The sequence below is a fragment of the Oncorhynchus tshawytscha genome, unplaced genomic scaffold (genome assembly GCF_018296145.1).
Source record: "Oncorhynchus tshawytscha isolate Ot180627B unplaced genomic scaffold, Otsh_v2.0 Un_contig_1712_pilon_pilon, whole genome shotgun sequence".
Lineage (NCBI taxonomy): Eukaryota > Metazoa > Chordata > Actinopteri > Salmoniformes > Salmonidae > Oncorhynchus > Oncorhynchus tshawytscha.
Window position 1 is genome coordinate 70,990 of NW_024609028.1, and position 21,755 is coordinate 92,744.

General features: G+C 45.3%; 1 protein-coding gene across 1 annotated transcript; it reads right to left on the bottom strand.

Annotated features, from left to right (window-relative positions):
- Window positions 1-91: 91 nt before the first annotated feature.
- LOC112266337 (obscurin-like protein 1) lies at window positions 92-20,695 on the bottom strand. The gene is given in 27 exon segments (XM_042314036.1): window positions 92-969; window positions 1,185-1,451; window positions 1,767-1,871; window positions 2,016-2,177; window positions 2,459-2,615; window positions 2,781-2,893; window positions 3,477-3,743; window positions 4,398-4,664; window positions 4,928-5,197; window positions 5,312-5,602; window positions 5,873-6,142; window positions 6,530-6,805; window positions 7,092-7,367; window positions 7,551-7,619; window positions 7,622-7,825; window positions 8,107-8,382; window positions 8,628-8,900; window positions 9,069-9,229; window positions 9,512-9,626; window positions 10,594-10,869; window positions 11,074-11,340; window positions 11,474-11,779; window positions 12,070-12,330; window positions 12,539-12,752; window positions 12,754-12,809; window positions 16,882-18,396; window positions 20,196-20,695. Coding segments are annotated over 26 exon segments (6,873 nt in total). The 5' UTR covers window positions 18,278-18,396; window positions 20,196-20,695; the 3' UTR covers window positions 92-691.
- Window positions 20,696-21,755: the final 1,060 nt, after the last annotated feature.

Sequence of the window (21,755 nt, forward strand, 5' to 3'; positions counted from 1 at the left end):
CAGGTGCTTTTGTGTTCAGGCAGTCTATCCTCAGCAACACAAAAAGCCACTTTATCCTCATTCAAAAGTAACAATGTTTGTAAGCTCTATACTAAGATATTGTCTGATGGTTTTATTGGATAAAAACCTTCATTCAAACTATGGATGTCAGTATTTAATGACAGTGGGGAAAATATAACATATTTAGAAAAAAATCTTTTTTACTTAATTATAGAATTAAAATGTTAATTTCCAATCAATATATTTTCAAAATAAATATGTGTAACAGATGTGTACAATTGATTTATATCCATACACACAGGCATTCATACCCACCATTATAAACCATTCTAACACCTTCAGACACCCAAGTGTTGCATACCAATTTGACCTTTTGACTTGACTGGAATCCACCTTCTTAACATTTCTCTCCAAGGTTACTTTCTGCCCTTTACAACTGACTGAAGATCAGCTTTGCTCATAACCCCAACCATTGAGTAAAAACAAAACTGATCCTGAAACAGTTGTTTGGGCTTAAGTACCACATTTCATCATCACATTCCACCTTTTCTGTCTCGCTCATTAACATGCAGCTTTTTCTAGATCAGATAGACCGCATTCTTATATAGTACCTTCAAACCCTAAAACAGTCTCAGACATTCAATTCCTGATCATAACAGAATCAACATTTCCCATTCTCTCCCCCTTGCCTCTACTTCCACATCACGTTCAGTTTGGCGCTGCTCTTGGCCTTTCCCATGGCGAAGGTAACCGTCCCGCTCATGTCTGGTCTGGTCTGTTTCAGGTTCAGTTTGTGGACGGTTCCGTGGTTCTCTAAGCGGACATCAGGGCTGGACTGGATGGTCTCTCCGTTCAGAGTCCAGACTGGGGGCCTGCTGATGGCCACAGACACCTCACACTGGAAACAGGCCTGGTCAGGAGCCGTCACCGCCACATCCTCCAGCTCTGTCTCTATCACCAGGGACTGGGCTGGAGAGGCAAGGGGATGGAGGGTTAAAAGAGATGGGTCACCTTTTCCACAAAAGGTCAGGAACATCATTCTATGTGTGTGAGGGAGAGAGAGAAATGTGAAAGAGGTAAGGTGAGAGATTGAGGGGAATAAAGTGACAGAGGGACATTTAGAAAAACAGCAACGATATGTCAATATGGACATATTATTTTACAAGAAACCACCATCCACTCACCTTCCACCAGGAGTTGGGCTGTGGACGTGTGCTCCCCAACCTCTATACTATAGGTACCCTCGTCCTCTACAGTCGCCTCGTGGATGGTCAGTTTATGGTAGCAGCCGTCACTGTGGATCTCTAGCCTATCAGAAGACACCAGCTCTGCCTTGCCTCTGTACCATGTGAGTTCACAGCGCGGCGTGGACACGGTGCAGTCCAGAATCACGCGGTGCTTCTCCAGAGCCGTGCGGTCTCTCAGAGGCTTCACGATAGACACGGGGGCCTCTGTGAAAAAATATAAGACAAGTGCAGATATTTCAGTGAAGAGAACTGATTTGAGGTCAGATCATGGACACAGGGAGTTCTGTCACCCACAACAGAGTTTGGGTTTCTGTCTGCTTATAGGAACTGAAGTCAGATCAGCTGGAACATCACACAGAGATAGGTGAGGTAAACTGCAGCCCGGTAGGTGAAGCCCTACCTTCCACCTCTAGGTAGGCTGTTGATTCTGTCTGTTTATAAGAACTGATGTCAGATCAGCTGGAGTATCACACAGAGATAGGTGAGGTAGAACCTGCAGCCTGGTAGGTGAAGCCCTACCTTCCACCTCTAGGTAGGCTGTTGATTCTGTCTGTTTGGTCACAAAGCGGATCTCCCCAGAATCCTCAGCTTTAACGTTGCACATGAGAAGGAAGTGTTTGGTCCCTGAAGGAATAAACACAGACATGGAATTTCAATGTTTATTCTATTATTTATTTGACCTTTACCAGCTATGTCAATTAAGAACAAATTATTCACCGCAATCATGAAGTTTAACGGTTTTGATGGATTGACTGATGTATCACTAACCCTCTGTGCGTATCTTGATGGTGCTAGTGGGTCGTATCTTGTGTCCATCCTTGTACCACTCCCCAGTCACGTCCTCCATGGACACCTCACACATGAACACAGCATTCTGGTCCTCCTGGACATACAGGTCCTCCAGCCCATGTAGCACCTCCACTTCAGGCTCTGTGGTTCAACATATTGGAACATTGGAACGTAGTAACAGTGTACAAACGTAACCGTGCCAACAATGGAAGAGCATTAGTCACGCAGCCATGACCTCTAGGTGGCAGTAGCACGCAGTACAAGGTTGGCTGTGTTGGCCTGTTTCAGCCTTCCTGTCACGATAACTGAACACTAGAGGTCAACAAAGAGTACCGTTGGTGAGAGTACTGAGATGTTTTACATGCACTTGAAATGAAGACCGTTCTGCAGTGACTTGATAAGGAGAGTGTACAGTATATTACCATAGACCTCCAGGTTACAGGATGTATTGACGTCTCCTACGTCACAGGTGTAGGTGCCTGCATCAGCGAGGCTACACTGCAGCAGCTGACAGAACCTCTTCCTCCCCATGGAGTAAATACGGTACTGGTTCTTCCCTGGCTTCAGCTCTGTCCCATTCTACAGTCAAGAAGAAAGACGGGACCAACATTATTACCCTATTCTCAGGGATAGACAACATTTAATGAGATCAAATGGTTTCTTCCTGTCTGTGCCTTTTCCATATAACATGGTAATACACTATTGACACAAATGTGGCAGGTCTATTGGTTGTACATCTATTACCTTCAGCCACCTGACCTCCACGTTCTGCCTGGACAGCTCACACTCCAATGTGGCAGGAGAGCCCTGCTCCAGTCTCATGTCTACCAGCTTCTTCATGAGAGTCACTGGAGTCTCTGGGAAAGAACAACAACATGGAAGAAATGTTAAGAAATGTTCTTTACTATAACATCCAATCCAGACACAGCTCTCCTGGGTTAAAGACCCCTGTATTAGATAACTGGATATTCATGATGATGTTCTTGACCCTCAACCCTCTCCCTCCCTCTCCATCTCTGTACCACAAATGCTGTCTCGGCCTCTGAATGATCGGCTATGAAAAGCCAACTGACATTTACTCCTGAGGTGCTGATCTGTTCCACCCTGATTATTATTTGACCCTGCTGGTCATCTATGAACGTTTGAACATGAAGAACGATCTGGCCTTAATGGCCATGTACTCTTATAATCTCCACGCTGCACGGCCAGAAGAGGACTGGCCACCCCTCAGAGCCTGGTTCCTCTCTAGGTTTCTTCCTAGGTTCCTACCTTTCTAAGGAGTTTTTCTTAGCCACTGTGCTTCTATTTCTGCATTGCTTGCTGTTTGGGGTTTTAGGTTTGGTTTCTGTACAAGCACTTTGTGACATCTGCTGATGTAAAAAGGGCTTTATAAATACATTTGATTGATTATTGATGATGATGATGATGATGATACCTCACCCTTGACAGTGAGCCTGGCAGAGGTCCGGACTCCCTCCGCAGAGAAGACGATGGTGCCCGTGTCCTCCAGGGTAAGGTTGGACAGGGTGAGGCCGTGGACCAGCCCATTGCAGCTCACCCGCCAGTGGTTGCTGGGTTTGACCCGGATGCCGTCCTTCTGCCAGACACCCTCCACGCCAGTGTGAGACAGCTCCACCTCGAAGGAGGCCGTCTCCCGCTCAAACGTGTCCGTTTCCACCAGACCCTTATGGATGGCGATCTTACGGGCTGTAGAGGTAGAGACATTGACAGATGGTTAAAATATAACATACCTAAAGCCAGGAGACATTTTTGCCTATAACAATAGTCTCTAGGCTACTATTGTAAGATGACATACCAACATTTCATCCATCTCTCACCCACAGGTCTTTACCCATTGTTATTTTAGTGCCTGACGGCTGGCGGCACCATACATGATAGTGAAGGCCAACATGCTTTGTAGCTGTTGTTGACAGCTACTATATATAAAGACACAGTAAATTTAGTTGCAAATAGAATCCAGGACTCAAACTGTTGTTTTATTAGCTAAGCATAACAGCCATAGTGTTGAAGACTTTGGTTCATTACTCTAACTGATGAAATCCTATTCATATCAGTAATAATAAACTGGATGGGTTCGAGTCCTGAATGCTAATTGGCTGACAGCCATGGTATATCAAACCATATACCATGGGTATGACAAAAAAATGAGTTGTATTGCTTAGTTACGTTGGTAACCAGTTTATAATAGCAATAAGGCACCTCGGGGGCTTGTGGTAAATGACCAATATTATTGAAGACTTTGGTCAATATAAATGACCAATATACCACAGCTAAGGGCTGTATCTGATGAAATCATATCCTTATCAATCAGTATGACATGGTGTTTGGACATTGTCTTACGCTCCACGTTGAGTTTGACCTGCGTGCGGTCGTGCAGGGTTTCACAGCGGTAGGTTCCGCGGTCAGAGAGGTTGAGGTTGCAGATGGTTAGGCTGCGTTTGCGTCCACTCTGAACCAGGGTGTGTCGGGGTCCTGGCTGGATGACCACACCCTGCCTCATCCACTGGACCTCGCCCATGTCCAGACTGACCTCTGTTTCCATGGTAGCGTCTCCGTACTCCTCGGCCATCACCGCCTCCATCTTCTTGGTGAAGGTCACCTGAGCTTCTGGATAATGCCGGAAGGACAAAACATGACTGTTAAAAGGATGGTTCACTAAGAATACACATTTGTATGTTAATCCACTTCCTTAGGCTTTGTTTGAGTTATTTATGTAGGTATGTTGACTGAGAACACTTTCTCATTTACAGCAACAACCGTGTGAGAGTCGCCTGCTCCCATCTGACACTCAGGTCAAGCTAAACAAGTGCTTCTCGAGTATTTGAAAGTATTTGCCACATCAATTTGACCCAGGTCAGCTGTGGACTCACCCTGTACTTTGAGGGTGGCCTTAGACACGTTCCCCTCAGCCTCCACTGTGATCTTAGAGGAGTCCAGGATCTGACAGCTCTTGATCACCAGGGTGTGACACAGGCCGTTCTGCGTCGCCTGGAAACGGTCACCCATGACGACGAGCTCGCCGTCCATCCCCCACACCAGCTGCACGTCCTCTGGCGACACCACGCACTTGAAGGTGGCGTCCTCTCCCTCTAACACCATGGTGTTGTGGAGCTCTGTCAAGAACTCTACCACGCGAGGCACTGGGGGGGATGAGGGGAAAGGGAGAGAAGGAAAGAAAATGAATGAAGGGCTCGAAGGTTTGTTGATTAATTTAATTAGGGGTATTAATTCTGGGCTGGAACCAAATCCTGTACCCATTTTGAGGGCTGTACTACTTACTCTCGACTCTGAGCCTGGCGGCGGTGCGGTCGTCCTTGGACTCGCAGGCGTACTCCCCGTGTCCTCCCTGGTCAGCCTGTGGATGGTCAGGCTGCGTTCCACGCCGTCGGCCCGGATGGTGAACCTCCGGCTGGGGACGATCTCCACGCCGTCCTTCAGCCACTGGACGTCCGCCTTGGGCTTACACACCTCACATCGTATGGTCACCATGCCGTCCGCATGGGCCACGGTGTCGTTGAGCGGCTTGGCAAACTTCACCCTCATCTCTGAGACCACAAGTGAGAGAGAGCTGTTAAGATTGGTGATACCTTCTATCGCCCTCTGAAACCCCATTCATAGTGCATTATTTCAACCCCACGGTGCTTTACAAGACTTTAGTCATTCACAACAGCATTTTTCTGTCACCTTTTCTTATTGAGATTTAGCTTATAGCATCATATTAATCTCTGTTGGTAAAAGAAACACAGTGCTCCCCCCTGATTTACAGCTACTATATAATTAGATAAAGACAGAATGGGAACATGGAAGTTAAAAACCTTTGACTAGCAGACTGAAATGCATCTCGTCTGTGTTGGCGTCTACTGTGTACTCTCCGCTGTCTGACCGTCTCAGCGGGTCGATGGTAAGGAACCGGGTGGCTCCTTCGACCCCCGTGTGGAAGCGGTCCCCTATGACGGGCGTCCAGTCCTTGAGCCAGCGAACCGGAGCATTCTCCTTAGACACGACCCCCATCAGCGTCACACTCTCTGCCTCGTAACCCGTGATGATGTTCACTGCTTGTTTGTCTACGAAGGTGACGGGGGAGTCTGGGAGAGAGAAAGAGAGAATAAATAATGAGGTGTAAAAGGTTCACATCCTATAGTATACAGTATACATTTTAAAGTGAAAGTTCATTCCACTGTAGACAGGGTCTCGTTTCGACTTAATTTGATCACGATTTTGTTGCTGAGACTTTTCCTGCACAAAAGGTTTCTAAAGAGTGTAATTTCCACTTTAAAATGTCAGACTTGATTTACACGAACGAAAAATGTATCAACTCCTACAAAAATGTTTTATTAATTATAATCCACATAATAATTCACATTTCCTGTTTCTGCAGGATTATTTTCATGCTGTAGCAAACTGGCTCAAACTAAGAGCCTACGTCTGTAAGACTGTAAACACCCGTTTGTCCATATAGCCCAGCCAATTACCTTGGATCTTCACCATGGTGACCATCTTGTCATCGATAGCATCACACATGTACTTCCCAGAGTCGGAGGGCAGGATGTCAGAGAGGATGAGTTTCCTCAGCGTGCCGTAGCTCTCGATGTAGGTCCGGTCATCGCTAGTCAGCTGTCTGTCGTTACAGTACCACTGGACAGGGGCATTGGCCCGGGACACCTCACAGGCCAGGATCAGGTCGTCCCCGGCAACCATCTCCTGGTAGTCTGTGTCCTCAGAGTTCCCCAGGATGGTCACTGGAGGCTCTGGAGAAGGAGGAAGAGACTTAAGTTTTTTTGTTGATTTAAATCAGATGCAGTTTTCATAGGTATTATCAATATGTTAACAGATCCACCTTGCACTCTGAAAGGCTAGGAGGAATTATTTTCACCATAGTGCTTAGTTTTACACCTATCCGATCCTCTAATATCTCTACAAGTACATAGTGGTAAGGGGTAGGGGATGAGGGGTAGAGGTATGGGGTAGGTGGTAGGGGCTAAGGGTTAGGTGGATAGCAGATAGGACTTGATTTGTGATTAGGTGATTCTTTACCTTGCACAGTGACATGGAAGATGATGTTGTCATCTCCAGCATCAAGGAAGTAGTCTCCGCAATCTTCCAGCTCAGCGTTAAGGATCACCAGGGAGCGGAACGCCCCTTCTTCCTCCTCATAGAACCTCTCGTCCTCGTTTAACCGGCGGCCATCTTTGTACCACTTAGCGACGGCATTGGCCCTGGAGAGTTCACACTCCAACTCAATGTCATCAGAGGGCAGGGACTTGACCTCTGTCTTGACTTCTGACCTATTCACAATCTTCACTGGGGGCTCTGGAGGGAGAATGTTCACATTTGGAGAGTCAATTCCATTTGAATTCAGTCAATTTAGGACATGAAATCCTCACTTCTTAATATATTTTTCTATTTTTGCATTAGTATTTTTATAATCTTCTGATTGAATTCAAATGGAATTATGTGAAAACAAAGTACCATTCAACTCCAACCATCTCTTACCTGACACCTTGACCTGGAAGTCGATGAGGTCATCTGAGGCAAGACAGGTGTATTTCCCAGAGTCCCCGGGACGGGCGTGCGGATGGTGAGGCGGCGGATGAGTCCATCCTCAGTGATGGTGACATCACTGCTCTCCTCCACCTCTCCTCCATCCTTCATCCAGATCACCTCAGCGTTGAACCGTGACACCTCGATCTCCAGGACGATGGGTTCTCCAGAGAAACAGTCCATTACGTCAGACATTGTTTCAGAGCGGGCCAGCTTTACAGGAGGCTCTGAGAAGAGGGGATTTATATGGTTCATTTCTATTCTTTGAACAGAATATTGCAATATGGGAAATTAGCAGACAGCAGAAAGCAATACATCAAAACAACATAAATAAGATACCTAAAATCTAACTTATTTTAAGAAATCATAGTGAACAGTTATATTAATAATATTATGTATGTCCATTCATCTCACATAGTTGAAAAATACAAAATCAAAGATTGAAATACTTAACCCTGACATAACTAAACCTCTTACGCTGAACAGAGTTAGTTCACTGACCACAAACCTGTAATAGTGACCAGCCATGTGACCGAGTCATCCTCTGTGTCACACACATACTCTCCTGTGTCCTCCACAGTGGTTGTGGGGATGACCAGTGTCCTGTGGGCTCCCTGGACCTCCAGGATGAGAGAGGCACTCTCCTCCACCTCCAGCCCATCTCGGTACCAGCGTACCTGGGCATCAGGCTGGGAGATCTCGCAGCTGAGCTCCAGCCTCTCAGAGGTCAGGCTGGTCAGCTCCAGCTCAGACTCAGTGGGGGAGACGATTCGCACCGGAAGCTCTGAGAAAGGGAGAACAACTTGCATTTAAAAGGAAGCGATTAAAAATATATATATATTTAAATAGAAGTTTGGATATGAAATAGTCTAACATAAGATTAAATTGTGTAATAGTGTAAAAAAGGTCAATTAATTAGTTGTCTTCTGATAAGGGGGATTGGTTTGGTAGGAGACCCCAAAACATTTAAAACGATTACACTACCACTCACAACAAATGAACCAGTTATGGAACCTTGGAGTATCTTACCTGTGATGGTGACCTGGAAGAACACAGAGTCTCCATCCGTGTCACAGACGTACTCTCCGGAATCTTCTGCCGAGCCGCAGAGGACGGTCAGCCTCCTGTACGGTCCCTCGGACGTCAGCTGGACGTTCTCCGTCTCCAGGACCTGAAGGCCGTCCTTAAACCAGTGGACCTCACCGCTGGAGCGGGACAGCTCACACTGCAGGACCACCTGCTCAGAGATATGACCCTCCATAACCACATCCTCCTTGGGCTCCACGATCATCACTGGAGACTCTTAGTTTCAACAAGGGAAAAGGAGCATATGAATGAGCATATTCTACCACCAGGATAGGAGAATTGAGGTTTGCATCATCATCAAAGTCTCATCTTTGCTCGACACAATGGAGTCAATTTCACCTGTTACATGACATGAAAACATGTAGGCTAGTGTACAGTACATACCTTTGATGTTGACAGTGAATGAGAGGCTGTTGTCTCCTGACTGACAGCTGTAGGTTCCTGCGTCTGAGGTCTCAGCACAACGGATGATCAGTCTCCTCATGGTGCCCTCTGTTTGTATGGTGATGTTATCACTGGCCTGGACCTCAACCCCATCCTTATACCTGGAGGAAGGTCATGACGGACAGGACAATGAACCTTCAGTATTGTTGATTAGTTGAATCAGGTGTGATGGTGCTTGGCTGGAACAAAAGCCTGAACCCAACTGGCCAACACTGCTCTCTCAATTGTTGAAACTTTGTAATAACCTACTTATATTTTTTACAGTCGGAACATGATCAGTTCCCACTAAATGAACAATATTCTAAGCAGAAATGACTCCAAATCATAAAGGGATAATGACATCCAGTTTGTGTTTCCTAGCGGTGTGTATGTTAGCTGTGTACCAGGTAGCGTTGGCGTCATCTCTGGAAACCTCACAGGTGAGCACCACAGGATCCAGCTCCATGGCAGACTTCTGGAGCTCCTCCTCAGGGACCTCACTGAACTGCACAGGGGGACCTGGTGGGGGAGGGAGAGGGGGAGAGGGGAGGTTGGGTGAGTAACCTGGGGAGGTTGGATGGTCATGGTTAGAGTTAGCGTTTGGTTGTTGAGGAGGAGGCTTGTTGGGTTGGAGGGGTTGGAGTGAGTAGTGGACTGTTTTGTTACAGTGTGATCAAACTAAGCATGCTCTTCCAGAGGTTTGTTCAGATACATATCAGAAAGATCAGGACAGTGAGTGAGAGGAAAGAAATGGGGGTGAAAAACAGGTTGAGAAGACTCTATAGAACATTTTCAGAACAGAAGCCATCACACTGGGTTACAGGACCAAGATAATCCTGTCAATAACAACAACAACAACAACATAAGATGACTAGCCGGCACAGAGGAAGTACAACACAGTATTAGGATTCCCTCAGAGAAAACACAGAACAACAATCTCCATTGTTCACCTTTGACCTCCACCTGAAACACACTGACATCATCAGCTGTCCGACACGTGTAAACGCCCGAGTGGGAGAAGTCAGGCGATTGGATAATCAGCGCCCTTGTATGCCCATCCTCCTGAAAGTCTACACCAGGCAGGTTGAAGATCTGCTCGCCATCTTTGTACCAGTAGACCTGGGCATATGGGTCTGATAGGTCACAGTGGAGAAGGATGGGCTCGCCAGCCTCAGCGGCCTTGGTCCTCTCCTCTTCAGGGAGGTGGGAGAACATGGCTCCCACAGCTAGGGGTGTTATGGGTGATTGATTAAGGTGGCAGATATGGGATGCTCAGTTAGCTTGGGTGATCGTCAGCGTAAATCAGTATGACATCATGGCTGATGGTTGAAGAAATTCATGTGAAATTGTGAATTCAAAGAGATGGTCAAACATCTGAAAACCTCCAGTATAGAAAGTTGATGTTTATATGGAAAATAGAACATTTCTGGTTGAGAGTGCATGTTAATGATCTCCATGACAACAAACATGACATACAGCAACTCACCTTCAACCTCCACGTTGAATTTGATGACATCACCCATCGTCTCGCATGTGTACACGCCAGAGTCGGTGAACTCAGCCGATTGGATAACAATCCTCCTCATGTTGCCTTCTGATTGGATGTTGAGGCTGTCTGTCACCTGTAGCTCCACCCCATCCTTGAACCAGCCCACGCTGGCTGAGGGGTGAGACACCTCACAGTACAGGACCACAGGGTCACCAGTCTCCACCCTCTTGTTACTGTCTGACTCTGACATTGGGCTGAACTTCACCACCACAGCTGGAATGGAATCATTACCAAAAAATATGTACAAGCAGTATTCAGTATTCTAATATCATGCAATTGCATATCATTACAGTACAAACAAGCCTAATGTAAATGTTAAAGCAGTCCTTGTTATAAGGCCTCCTCAATACAGATTGTCTAGCTTGACGCCATTATCATGTTATTTCTCTTTACACTCCACCGTTCCCCAACACCTACCTTGAACCTTGAGAACTGCTGAGTCTCTGACTCCGTTGGCGATGAAGGTGACCTCTGCCTCATGGTCTTCCACCTTGGTGCTGTGGATTACCAGGGAGTGCTGTGTCTTGGCCTGTTGGATAGAGTAGTGTTGGCTATCCTGTAGCTGGGTGCTGTTCAGGAACCAGGTGCCCGTCACCATCACTGACAGATCGATGGAGAACAGGGCGTCCTCCCCCTCCGTCACCTCACAGCCCTGGAGAGGGGTCCTGATCTTGGGACCTGGCACTGAGAGGTGAGAGTTCAGAACTAGTGACATCAAATGAATTTCCATAGCTGCAGGGTACACAAATACCATAGTGCATGACAGCCTTTCATCCCTGATCACATCAACATGGTTTCTCTCCAATTCAGCACTCACCAAGATGGACGACTTTAGGGAACTCCACATGTCCACTACGGCCATACTTATTGATGCAGCAGACACGGAAGCGGTAATCGCCCTCGCACGGCACGCTGTCGCCCATGACCTCTGCGGAGGTCGCCGTGTCGGAGGTCGCACACCTCAGCCACTCCTGTGATCCCACTTCCTGTCTCTCCAGGACATAGACGGAGCGCGTGGTGGTTTGGCTGGTGGGGGCCGGCTCCCAGGAGAGGAGCACACTGTTGGGCCTGTCCACATCCATCTCCACCCCCACTGGACAGATGGGAGGGCTGTGTCTGGCAGCTGTGGAGAAAACCGAAACAGGGGGAAAGGTACATAGTAGGTGAGCATTGGTTGCCATAATGCTTGTAGCCTGTCGTACGTTTGTTAGTCTCTAGCAGCTACATTAGGATATATTGCACAGTATAGCTGGAGTTTTCACCTTACTGTCGTTCTAGCCCTTTTCAGATCTACATGGGTAAATCCCCAAAAAGTTAACTGTAAAACTGTTTACGTGATGATTAAACTTTGATTTGATTTGGAAAGTCCCTAAGTAAGGGGCCATGGGTCACTTTGGTCAACATCCACCTTACCTTTGACTCTGAGCCGGGACGAGGTCTTGGATCTTCCCACAACGAAGGTCACGACCCCAGTGTCCCCGTGGCAGACGTTGACGAACACCAGCATGTGGGTTTTACCAAAGGACTTGAGGATAGTCTGGTGGCTCTCGCGTAGCTTCAGGCCATCTTTGAACCAGTGGACATCCATGTTCTCCTCCTCTACCTCCACACAGAACACAGCATTCTCCCCCTCTAACACGTCTAGTTTTCGAGGAAGTTTTTTAACAATTGTGCCTGTGGGTGAGAAGGGGGGGGTCATGTACTGTATGGCTGTATATCCTGGAGAAAAATCATTGGGTTTATAGAAAATAATTTAAAAACATTTTTTTTAAAACCATTTGTTTCAATAGTTCTGATGCTCAAAGATGTATTTTCTAGACTGTATTAAATGAGTGAATGATACACTGCCATACTTCTTCCATACTATAAGACGTCTACCTACCTTTGACGGCCAGCTCAGCGATACTCTTCCCTCCATCAGGCATCTCACAGAGATAGACCCCATCGTCGTCTGCTCCTACATCTCTGATAGTGAGCCTGCGCCTGGCTCCGTTCTGCTCTATGTCGTATTTACCACCTGGCTGCAGTCTCTGGTCCTCCAGGTACCAGGCAGTAGGGATGCCCTCATTAGGTACCTCACACTCCAACACGGCCAGTGCCTCTCTCTCTCACCTCCACGTCTTGCAGAGACCGCCTGAACCGCACCGCTGGAGCTGCACACGGGTGGAAAGGGAGGTAGTTGTGGAATGTATGCGCTATGTCTCTGTGTAGTATTTTTTCAGTGCTTTAGGCACATTTTAGGTTGTTTTTACAGTGCTTTAGATACATTTTAGGTTGTTTTTACAGTGCTTTATGTACATTTTAGGTTGTTTTTACAGTGCTTAACCCACATTTTAGGTTGTTTTTACAGTGCTTTATGTACATCTTAGGTTGTTTTTACAGTGCTTTATGTACATTTTAGGTTGTTTTTACAGTGCTTTATGTACATTTTAGGTTGGTTTTACAGTGCTTTAGATACATTTTAGGTTGTTTTTACAGTGCTTCCTGTCAAACAGGGCTGATTTAGGTTTTTTTACAAAGTGCTTTATGTACATTTTAGGTTGTTTTTACAGTGCTTTAGATACATTTTAGGTTGTTTTTACAGTGCTTTAGATACATTTTAGGTTGTTTTTACAGTGCTTTATGTACATTTTAGGTTGTTTTTACAGTGCTTTAGATACATTTTAGGTTGTTTTTACAGTGCTTTATGTACATTTTAGGTTGTTTTTACAGTGCTTTATGTATATTTTAGGTTGTTTTTACAGTGCTTTATGTACATTTTAGGTTGTTTTTACAGTGCTTTAGATACATTTTAGGTTGTTTTTACAGTGCTTTAGATACATTTTAGGTTGTTTTTACAGTGCTTTACGCACATTTTAGGTTGTTTTTACAGTGCTTTAGGCACATTTTAGGTTGTTTTTACAGTGCTTTAGGACCATGCCCCAGGCACATTTTAGGTTGTTTTTACAGCTGCTTTATGCACATTTTAGGTTGTTTATACAGTGCTTTAGGCACATTTTAGGTTGTTTTACAGTGCTTTATTGCACATTTTAGGTTGTTTTTACAGTGCTTTAGGCACATTTACATTTGGTTGTTTTTACAGTGCTTTAGGCACATTTTAGGTTGTTTTTACAGTGCTTTAGATACATTTTAGGTTGTTTTTACAGTGCTTTATGTACATTTTAGGTTGTTTTTACAGTGCTTTAACCCACATTTTAGGTTGTTTTTACATTTTAGGTTGTTTTTACAGTGCTTTAGATACATTTTAGGTTGTTTTTACAGTGCTTTATGTACATTTTAGGTTGTTTTTACAGTGCTTTATGTACATTTTAGGTTGTTTTTACAGTGCTTTATGTACATTTTAGGTTGTTTTTACAGTGCTTTAGATACATTTTAGGTTGTTTTTACAGTGCTTTACGCACATTTTACGTTGTTTTTACAGTGCTTTAGGCAGATTTTAGGTTGTTTTTACAGTGCTTTAGGCACATTTTAGGTTGTTTTTACAATGCTTTAGGCACATTTTAGGTTGTTTATACAGTGCTTTAGGCACATTTTAGGTTGTTTTTACAGTGCTTTAGGCACATTTTAGGTTGTTTTTACAGTGCTTTATGTACATTTTAGGTTGTTTTTACAGTGCTTTAGATACATTTTAGGTTGTTTTTACAGTGCTTAACCCACATTTTAGGTTGTTTTTACAGTGCTTTAGATACATTTTAGGTTGTTTTTACAGTGCTTTAGATACATTTTAGGTTGTTTTTACAGTGCTTTAGATACATTTTAGGTTGTTTTTACAGTGCTTTATGTACATTTTAGGTTGTTTTTACAGTGCTTTATGTACATTTTAGGTTGTTTTTACAGTGCTTTATGTACATTTTAGGTTGTTTTTACAGTGCTTTATGTACATTTTACGTTGTTTTTACAGTGCTTTACGCACATTTTACGTTGTTTTTACAGTGCTTTAGGCAGATTTTAGGTTGTTTTTACAGTGCTTTACGCACATTTTAGGTTGTTTTTACAATGCTTTAGGCACATTTTAGGTTGTTTATACAGTGCTTTAGGCACATTTTAGGTTGTTTATACAGTGCTTTATGCACATTTTAGGTTGTTTATACAGTGCTTTAGGCACATTTTAGGTTGTTTTTACAGTGCTTTAGGCACATTTTAGGTTGTTTTTACAGTGCTTTATGCACATTTTAGGTTGTTTTTACAGTGCTTTATGTACATTTTAGGTTGTTTTTACAGTGCTTTAGATACATTTTAGGTTATTCCAGTCATTGGTTGAGTTTTGATCAAGGTATAACACATTTCATGAGCACATTTCATTACTTATGCTATGATTGACTGCAGGATTTCAACAAACAGTAATTTCAGCTACATTTCAAGTAAACTTTTAGGGTTATTTCTATCAATCTATTGACATTGCTGTGGACTTTGGCCATGGTCAACATGGTTAACAACACAGTAGAAAATCTGTATTCAGGAGACACAGGGAAGCTAGGGGGAGGGGGAAACAGGAGGGGGAAGAAGGGAAGCTAGGGGAAAGAGACACATACCTCAGCTCATGATTCAGTCTCTAAATATAGGGACACGCAGAGGCAGTGGGGTGGGCAGGGGAGACATGCAGGAGGTAGGGGGAGAGAATGGAAGCTAGGGGGAGAGGGGAAGAAGGGAAGCTAGGGGAAAGAGACTGGGGGAGGTAGGGACACAGAGGCATTGGGGTGGGCAGGGGAGACATGCAGGAGGTAGGGAGAGAAGGGAAGCTAGGGGGAGGGGGAGGGGGGAATAGACTAAGAGGGAGGTAAGGGTAGGAAGAGGGAGGTAGGGTTAGAAAGACCTGTGTTTATCTCCACCTATCAAGACTCTATGGCAATAGCTCCCTGGTAGTTTAGGGATGTGGATGCCTAGATGAGACAGATATCATTTAATTTACGTAGCCAGCTGACTTAGTGTGCTGTGTGATGGCTGGATCACCCTGGGATTATCCTATAATGATGACTAAACAATTACCAATTATTAGGGTGACTCAACTGGGATCTTTTAGCAATGCATTTCCACAATCTACTGAACTCTCTATAGAGCAATTAGTTGTAACAGCTGAAGATCTAAATCTCTCCCTATGGCATTTCTATGACGTAAGAAACATTGTGGCAAACCCTCATGCTAGTCAGGAACATACAGTACGTACTCATGCTAGTCAGGAACATACAGTACGTACTCATGCTAGTCAGGAACATACAGTACGTACTCATGCTAGTCAGGAACATACAGTACGTACTCATGCTAGTCAGGAACATACAGTACGTACTCATGCTAGTCAGGAACATACAGTACGTACTCATGCTAGTCAGGAACATACAGTACGTACTCATGCTAGTCAGGAACATACAGTACGTACTCATGCTAGTCAGGAACATACAGTACGTACTCATGCTAGTCAGGAACATACAGTACGTACTCATGCTAGTCAGGAACATACAGTACGTACTCATGCTAGTCAGGAACATACAGTACGTACTCATGCTAGTCAGGAACATACAGTACGTACTCATGCTAGTCAGGAACATACAGTACGTATGCTCCTGACTAGCATGAGGCTTTTCCACAATGTTATTCCTTCAAAATGATGATCAAATTAGGCAGGTGAGAGCATGCCTTCATCGTCTCAATCAAACCTGATTGTTGATCATCATGACAAAGTAATTAATTAAGGAAAGAATGATGGTACAGATGTAGGATCTTAATTTCTTTAACCTTCATTTAACTAGGCAAGTCAGTTAAGAACAAATTCTTATTTACAATGACGGCCTTGGAACAGTGGGTTAACTGCCTTGTTCAGGGGCAGAACGACAGATTTTTACCTTGTCAGCTCAGGGAATCGCTCTAGCAACCTTTCAGTTACTGGCCCAAAGCTCTAACCACTAGGCTACCTGCTGCCCCAATTTGACCATCCTGTTGCAGGAGAACTTTCCAGCAATGCAGGAAATTAAAAACTTGTAGTGTATTTGAGGTTTAAAAGGCTTCTGAAATTTGTAATTTCCACTTTGAAATTCAAGACTTGATTTTTCCTTATGAAAAATGGATCATCCCCAACAAAAATGTCCATTAATTATAATCCACATAATAATTTACATTTCCTGTTGCTGCAGGATTGTTTACCTGCTGTAGCAAACTGGCTTAAATAAAGATCCTACATCTGTAAGAAAGAAAAGAAAAAAGAAAAGTCCTGAAACACTGCTAAAGCCCTACCTTTGACAGTCAGGTAAACAGAGCTGAGGGTGTGTCCCAGAGCGTTGGACGCAGCACACACGTACAGCCCTGTGTCCTGATGTTTACAGTACATCACTTTGAGCGTGTAGTAACCCTCTCTGTCCTCAAACAGAAGGTGACGCCTCCCAGCCTCTAGGGGCGCTCCGTCTTTCTTCCAGATGATCTCAGGCTTAGGTTTCCCTGTCACGAAGCAGCGGAACTTAGCATGTTTCCCCTCCGACACCGCAAATTTCTTCACATTGGCAGAGTTCAGATTGGGCTCGTCCGGCTGTCTCGACAAACCGTGTCTTCCCATCCTGTGCCTCATACCACGAGGTGATGTCTGCCCGTTGCTGTGCCCATTTGATGTGGCCCCGTTCTCCTGCCGTTCCGGGACGAGCTCCACAAGCAGCACTGCGCCCGCCAGCGCCCCTCCTTGATTGTTATGGGCTCTGCAGGTGTAGACACCCCCGTCGGGCATCCTCGTCTGGAAGATCTTCAGCTGGAACCAGCCTCCGTCCTGGCTGCTGACGTTGAAGTGGGCGCTCTCGAAGATGTCGCTCAGCTTCTTCCCGTCCTTCTCCCACACCACCTGGGGCAGAGGGTTGCCCGACAGCTTACAGGAGAAGGCTGCGTCCTCACCCCGGTCCACCCTCAGGGAGAGGGGCTTGATGAGGAAGTGAGGTCTGTCGTCTGACAGCAGGGGCTCCCCTTCATAGCGCTGTTTCTTTTTCTCCCGCTCACTCTCCTCTCCATTTTCCTTCTCTACCGCTCCGCTCTGTTGGTCTACCGCTCCGCTCTGTTGGTCTACCGCTCCGCTCTGTTGGTCTACCTCTCCGCTCTGTTGGTCTACCTTTCTGCTCTGTTGGTCTACCTCTCCATTCCTCTGCTCTACCTCTCCATTCTGTTGCCCTCCATACTCCCTGTTCTCTTGCGTTCTATATTCCCCATTCTGGTTCTGTTGCCCTCCATACTCCCTATTCTGTTTGCCTTCTAAACTCCCCATTCCGTTGCCCCCCTAACTCTCCATTCTCCAGCCTGGTTTGCTGCACCCCATTGACCTCTGTCTGTTTCTGTACCCCTTGCCGCTCCTGACTGTTCCCTCCACCTTCAGTGTGGCAGGGGCACACGTCTCACCCACGCTGTTACTGGCCTTGCAGATATACTGGCCAGCGTCCTCCAGCCTGACCCCAGTGATGTGTAGGAAGTAGGCCTGGCCCTCCTCCGACAGCCTGTAGCGTCCCTCTGACAAGATCTGTACATTCTTCTTCTCCCAGACCACCTCGGGACGAGGGTCGCCGCCGATCTTGCATTGCAGGACGGCGTCCGTGCCACACTGTGCCGCCACGGGGCGCGAGTAGCCCAGTACACGGGGGGCACCACCGTATATGTCCATGTTGGCTTCCTGCGTCTGTCTCAGTCCCTTCTTCTCACTCTGATGGGCAAAACAAATGGGGTCCGTAGTAGAAGTCTCTTGTAGATTGTGTCACACGGTCGTCTCTACCACATATCAATCTGCAGAGGGAAGATATGAGTCGTAGTACATTAATAATACAGTTACTACATAAACCTCACACAGTATCTAGTGATGTCTTTTATGCATAATTTAGCAATAAGGCCCGTAGAGGTGTGGTATATGGCTAATATAACACGGCTAAGGGCTGTTCTTCCGCACGACGCAACACGGAGTGCCTGGACACAGCCCTTAGCTGTGGTATACTGGCCATATATCACAAACCCCTGAGGTGCCTTATTGCTATTATAAACTGTTTACCAACGTAATTAGAGCAGTAATAATACATGTTTTGTCATACCCGTGGACCTTATAGTCTGATATACCACGGCTGTCAACCAATCAGCATTCAGGGCTTGAACCACCCAGTTTATAATGCCTTATATACAGCCCATCAGCTTTGTCTTGGAAGAAGTACTACAGCCTTTCACTCTGAATGTTCTGCATATAGTGGACAATGTATTCACTGCTTTGTGATAACAGAAGGACATTGAATACAGCCCCAAGCTGAAGGACAGTGTCACATTCACTGTCTTCAAACTGTCATAGATGTTCCTATAGTTTGTCTGTAGCAGCATGTCATAGATGAGCCAAGGCACAGCGTGCATGTAATTCCACATCTTTTAATAAAGTGAAACTCTCACAAAAAAAACAGGTAAACAGAAACCGAACGTGACGCAACAGTGGCGCACACAACACAAACAAAAAATAAATAATTACCCACAACCTTAGGTGGGAAAAGGCTGCTTAAGTATGATTCCCAATCAGAGACAACGATTGACAGCAGCCTCTGATTGGGAACCACACTTGGCCAAAAACAAAGAAATAGAAAACATAGAATCCCCACCCAAATCACACCCTGACCTAACCAAATAGAGAAATAAAACGTCTCTCTAAGGTCAGGGCATGACAGACAGTGCTTTCTCCTCCGTCTAGTGGTGTTGACCCAGTAAAACAACCCATGATAATGTATCTGAGAGTAAAGTGGAGGTTTGAATTGACAGTAAAGTAGAGTCTCAGTCAGAACCAAACAGACCACAGCCCTCCCAGCTGGTGCTGTAGCTCAGCAAGAGGAGTATTTCAAGTAGTCTGTCCAAATAAAGACCCTGCCTGGAGGACTTGATAACAGAAAATCCTCACAGTAACATACAGTATGTACGCCTTTACTCTCCTTTACTCTCCAACATAAGAGTAACTTTACACTAAAGGGAAAATATGATACCCCTGGGATTTTTGGATTACTGTTGATGTGCTACCTTACCTGAGAGACAGTCACAATCTGAATGCCCACAGGGATTGGTATCAGGAAAAGGGAACTCTAGAAATGCCTAATACATGCTGTCATTGTTGCTATACTAGTAACCCCATATCAGGTTCAGCTATAGCCTTCCAAATGCATTGTGGTGCAGTTGATGTTCCTATAGTTTGTCTGTAGCAGCTGTAGGTTTCATCTCCAGCTTGCAGGGGCTATTTCCCAATACAGAGATAACTCTCTCTCTCTCTTACACGTGAACACATGGCATTTGATAATGCAGCCAATGTGTCTAGGTGCTGCAGTATATTCCCTCCAAAAGGCTGTCATACAGTACATTCTACTGGATCATGCCATTGACCCAGTTATCTATTTGGTTACCATGGGGGCAAAGATCCTGTTGATAAAGAAGCTCTTTTATCGACCTCCAGTGTTCTCCAAGAGTTGCTGCATTTCCTCTTCCCTCTCATAGGTGAGGTGAAATGATACACAATCCGCGTCGCTTAAATAATGATACAATCGTACAAACTATGATAATCAGAAACTTACCAGTGATTCCAGAGTGACACTTCCTCTGTTCCACATTGACAATATAGCCCAGAAATTAAAGCCACTCTTCAGAATCTCCTCCCAGGGTTCAAGAAGACTTGGACCCCTTTGATTGGAATGACTTTTGACCCAGGTGTAAGTCTGATTCAGAGTCCCTTAAAATGGCCGCCGTCTGCTCTGTCTGGTAGGGATATGTTTCCCGCTCTCAGTGGTCTGCTGCAGTCCTGCTCTCTCACTAAGACAAGAATGTCTCTCAAGATGTCCTGACTGAATAAAAGCTAAATGAGTGTCTTGATCAAGTGCAATCCTCAAACAGCATCAAACAGATCCACAGCTCTCAAGGCTCGTCCTGTTGCTGTATCTGTCCATCCAGTGAGGTGGCTGTGGCTTCTGGAACTGGTGGGGGTCTGGAGCTCCTGTACAGGGACCACACAATCCACTCTGACTGCCTGCTGGTTTGCATCACCCGGTCCTAAGGTGCCCTGTGTGTCAATGTCAGGGAGAGAGGGAGAGAGGGAGAGAAGAGAGAAGAGAAAGAGAGAGAGAGGGGGAGGGAGACGAACAACTGTTGCCCTGCCGCTGCTAGCCGCCCCTAAAAATACCACAGGTTTTGATGACAGCCAGTCAGATAAGTCTTGGCCCTCCATTCACAGACCCTACAGGAGCTAAAGATAGACAGAAGCACTGAGCAGCACTGCTCTGTGACTGATCAATCAGCTTCCTAGAGATCCTCTGTTTAATCTCCACAGAGGACACCCCACCTGCCAAGACAGTGACTCCCGGCATCAAGCACACTAGCTCATCATCCGTAAACACAGACGATGTATGATGTGTCATTGACATAGATGTTTAAATGTACATTCTGGAAGGGAAGTTGATAATTGCTGAGCTCAAACTCTGCTTATAAACAATTTGTGAAGCATTTAACCTTTCACTGCAGTGAAAATCAAAGTCACACAGAGTGATTCTTGGTAGTCATAAACAAATCTGCTTTGAAACAAAAGTATACACCTCACACACATGGTTATGGGCTTAAAACAAGAAGACACCTGCACCATGTCAGATATAGAATTGAAATGTATTACATTTTGAGTTTGCATCCCATTATTACACTTTATACACATCACAGAAGACTGAAATATAACAAAACTGTTTAACATAGAAACACAAGTTTATTGATTATGAAATGATGAAAGATATGAAAAACATTCCAGCCAGGAGGCCACTAGGTCATTTGACTGCAGGAAAAGCTATGTAGGCCTACATAAATAACATTGCTATCACTGCATATGCTATGGTAATGGCCTCCCCTATCAGTGTCTGTCAGCCCCAGCCCCAGCCCCCATTACCAGCCCCCTTCCCCAGCCCCAGAGCCTCTCTCTGGGTTAGCAGACATAGATTAGAGGGTGCTTGTAGGATAGTGTTGTTCGTCAGAACCCATTACCATCTGGCGCATCAGAACGTCACCACCACCAGAGTGACCACCCGAGTCACCACCGTCACCACCCGAGACTGCCATGACATCTGTTTCACAGAAACACAATACATACAGCTGGTGTT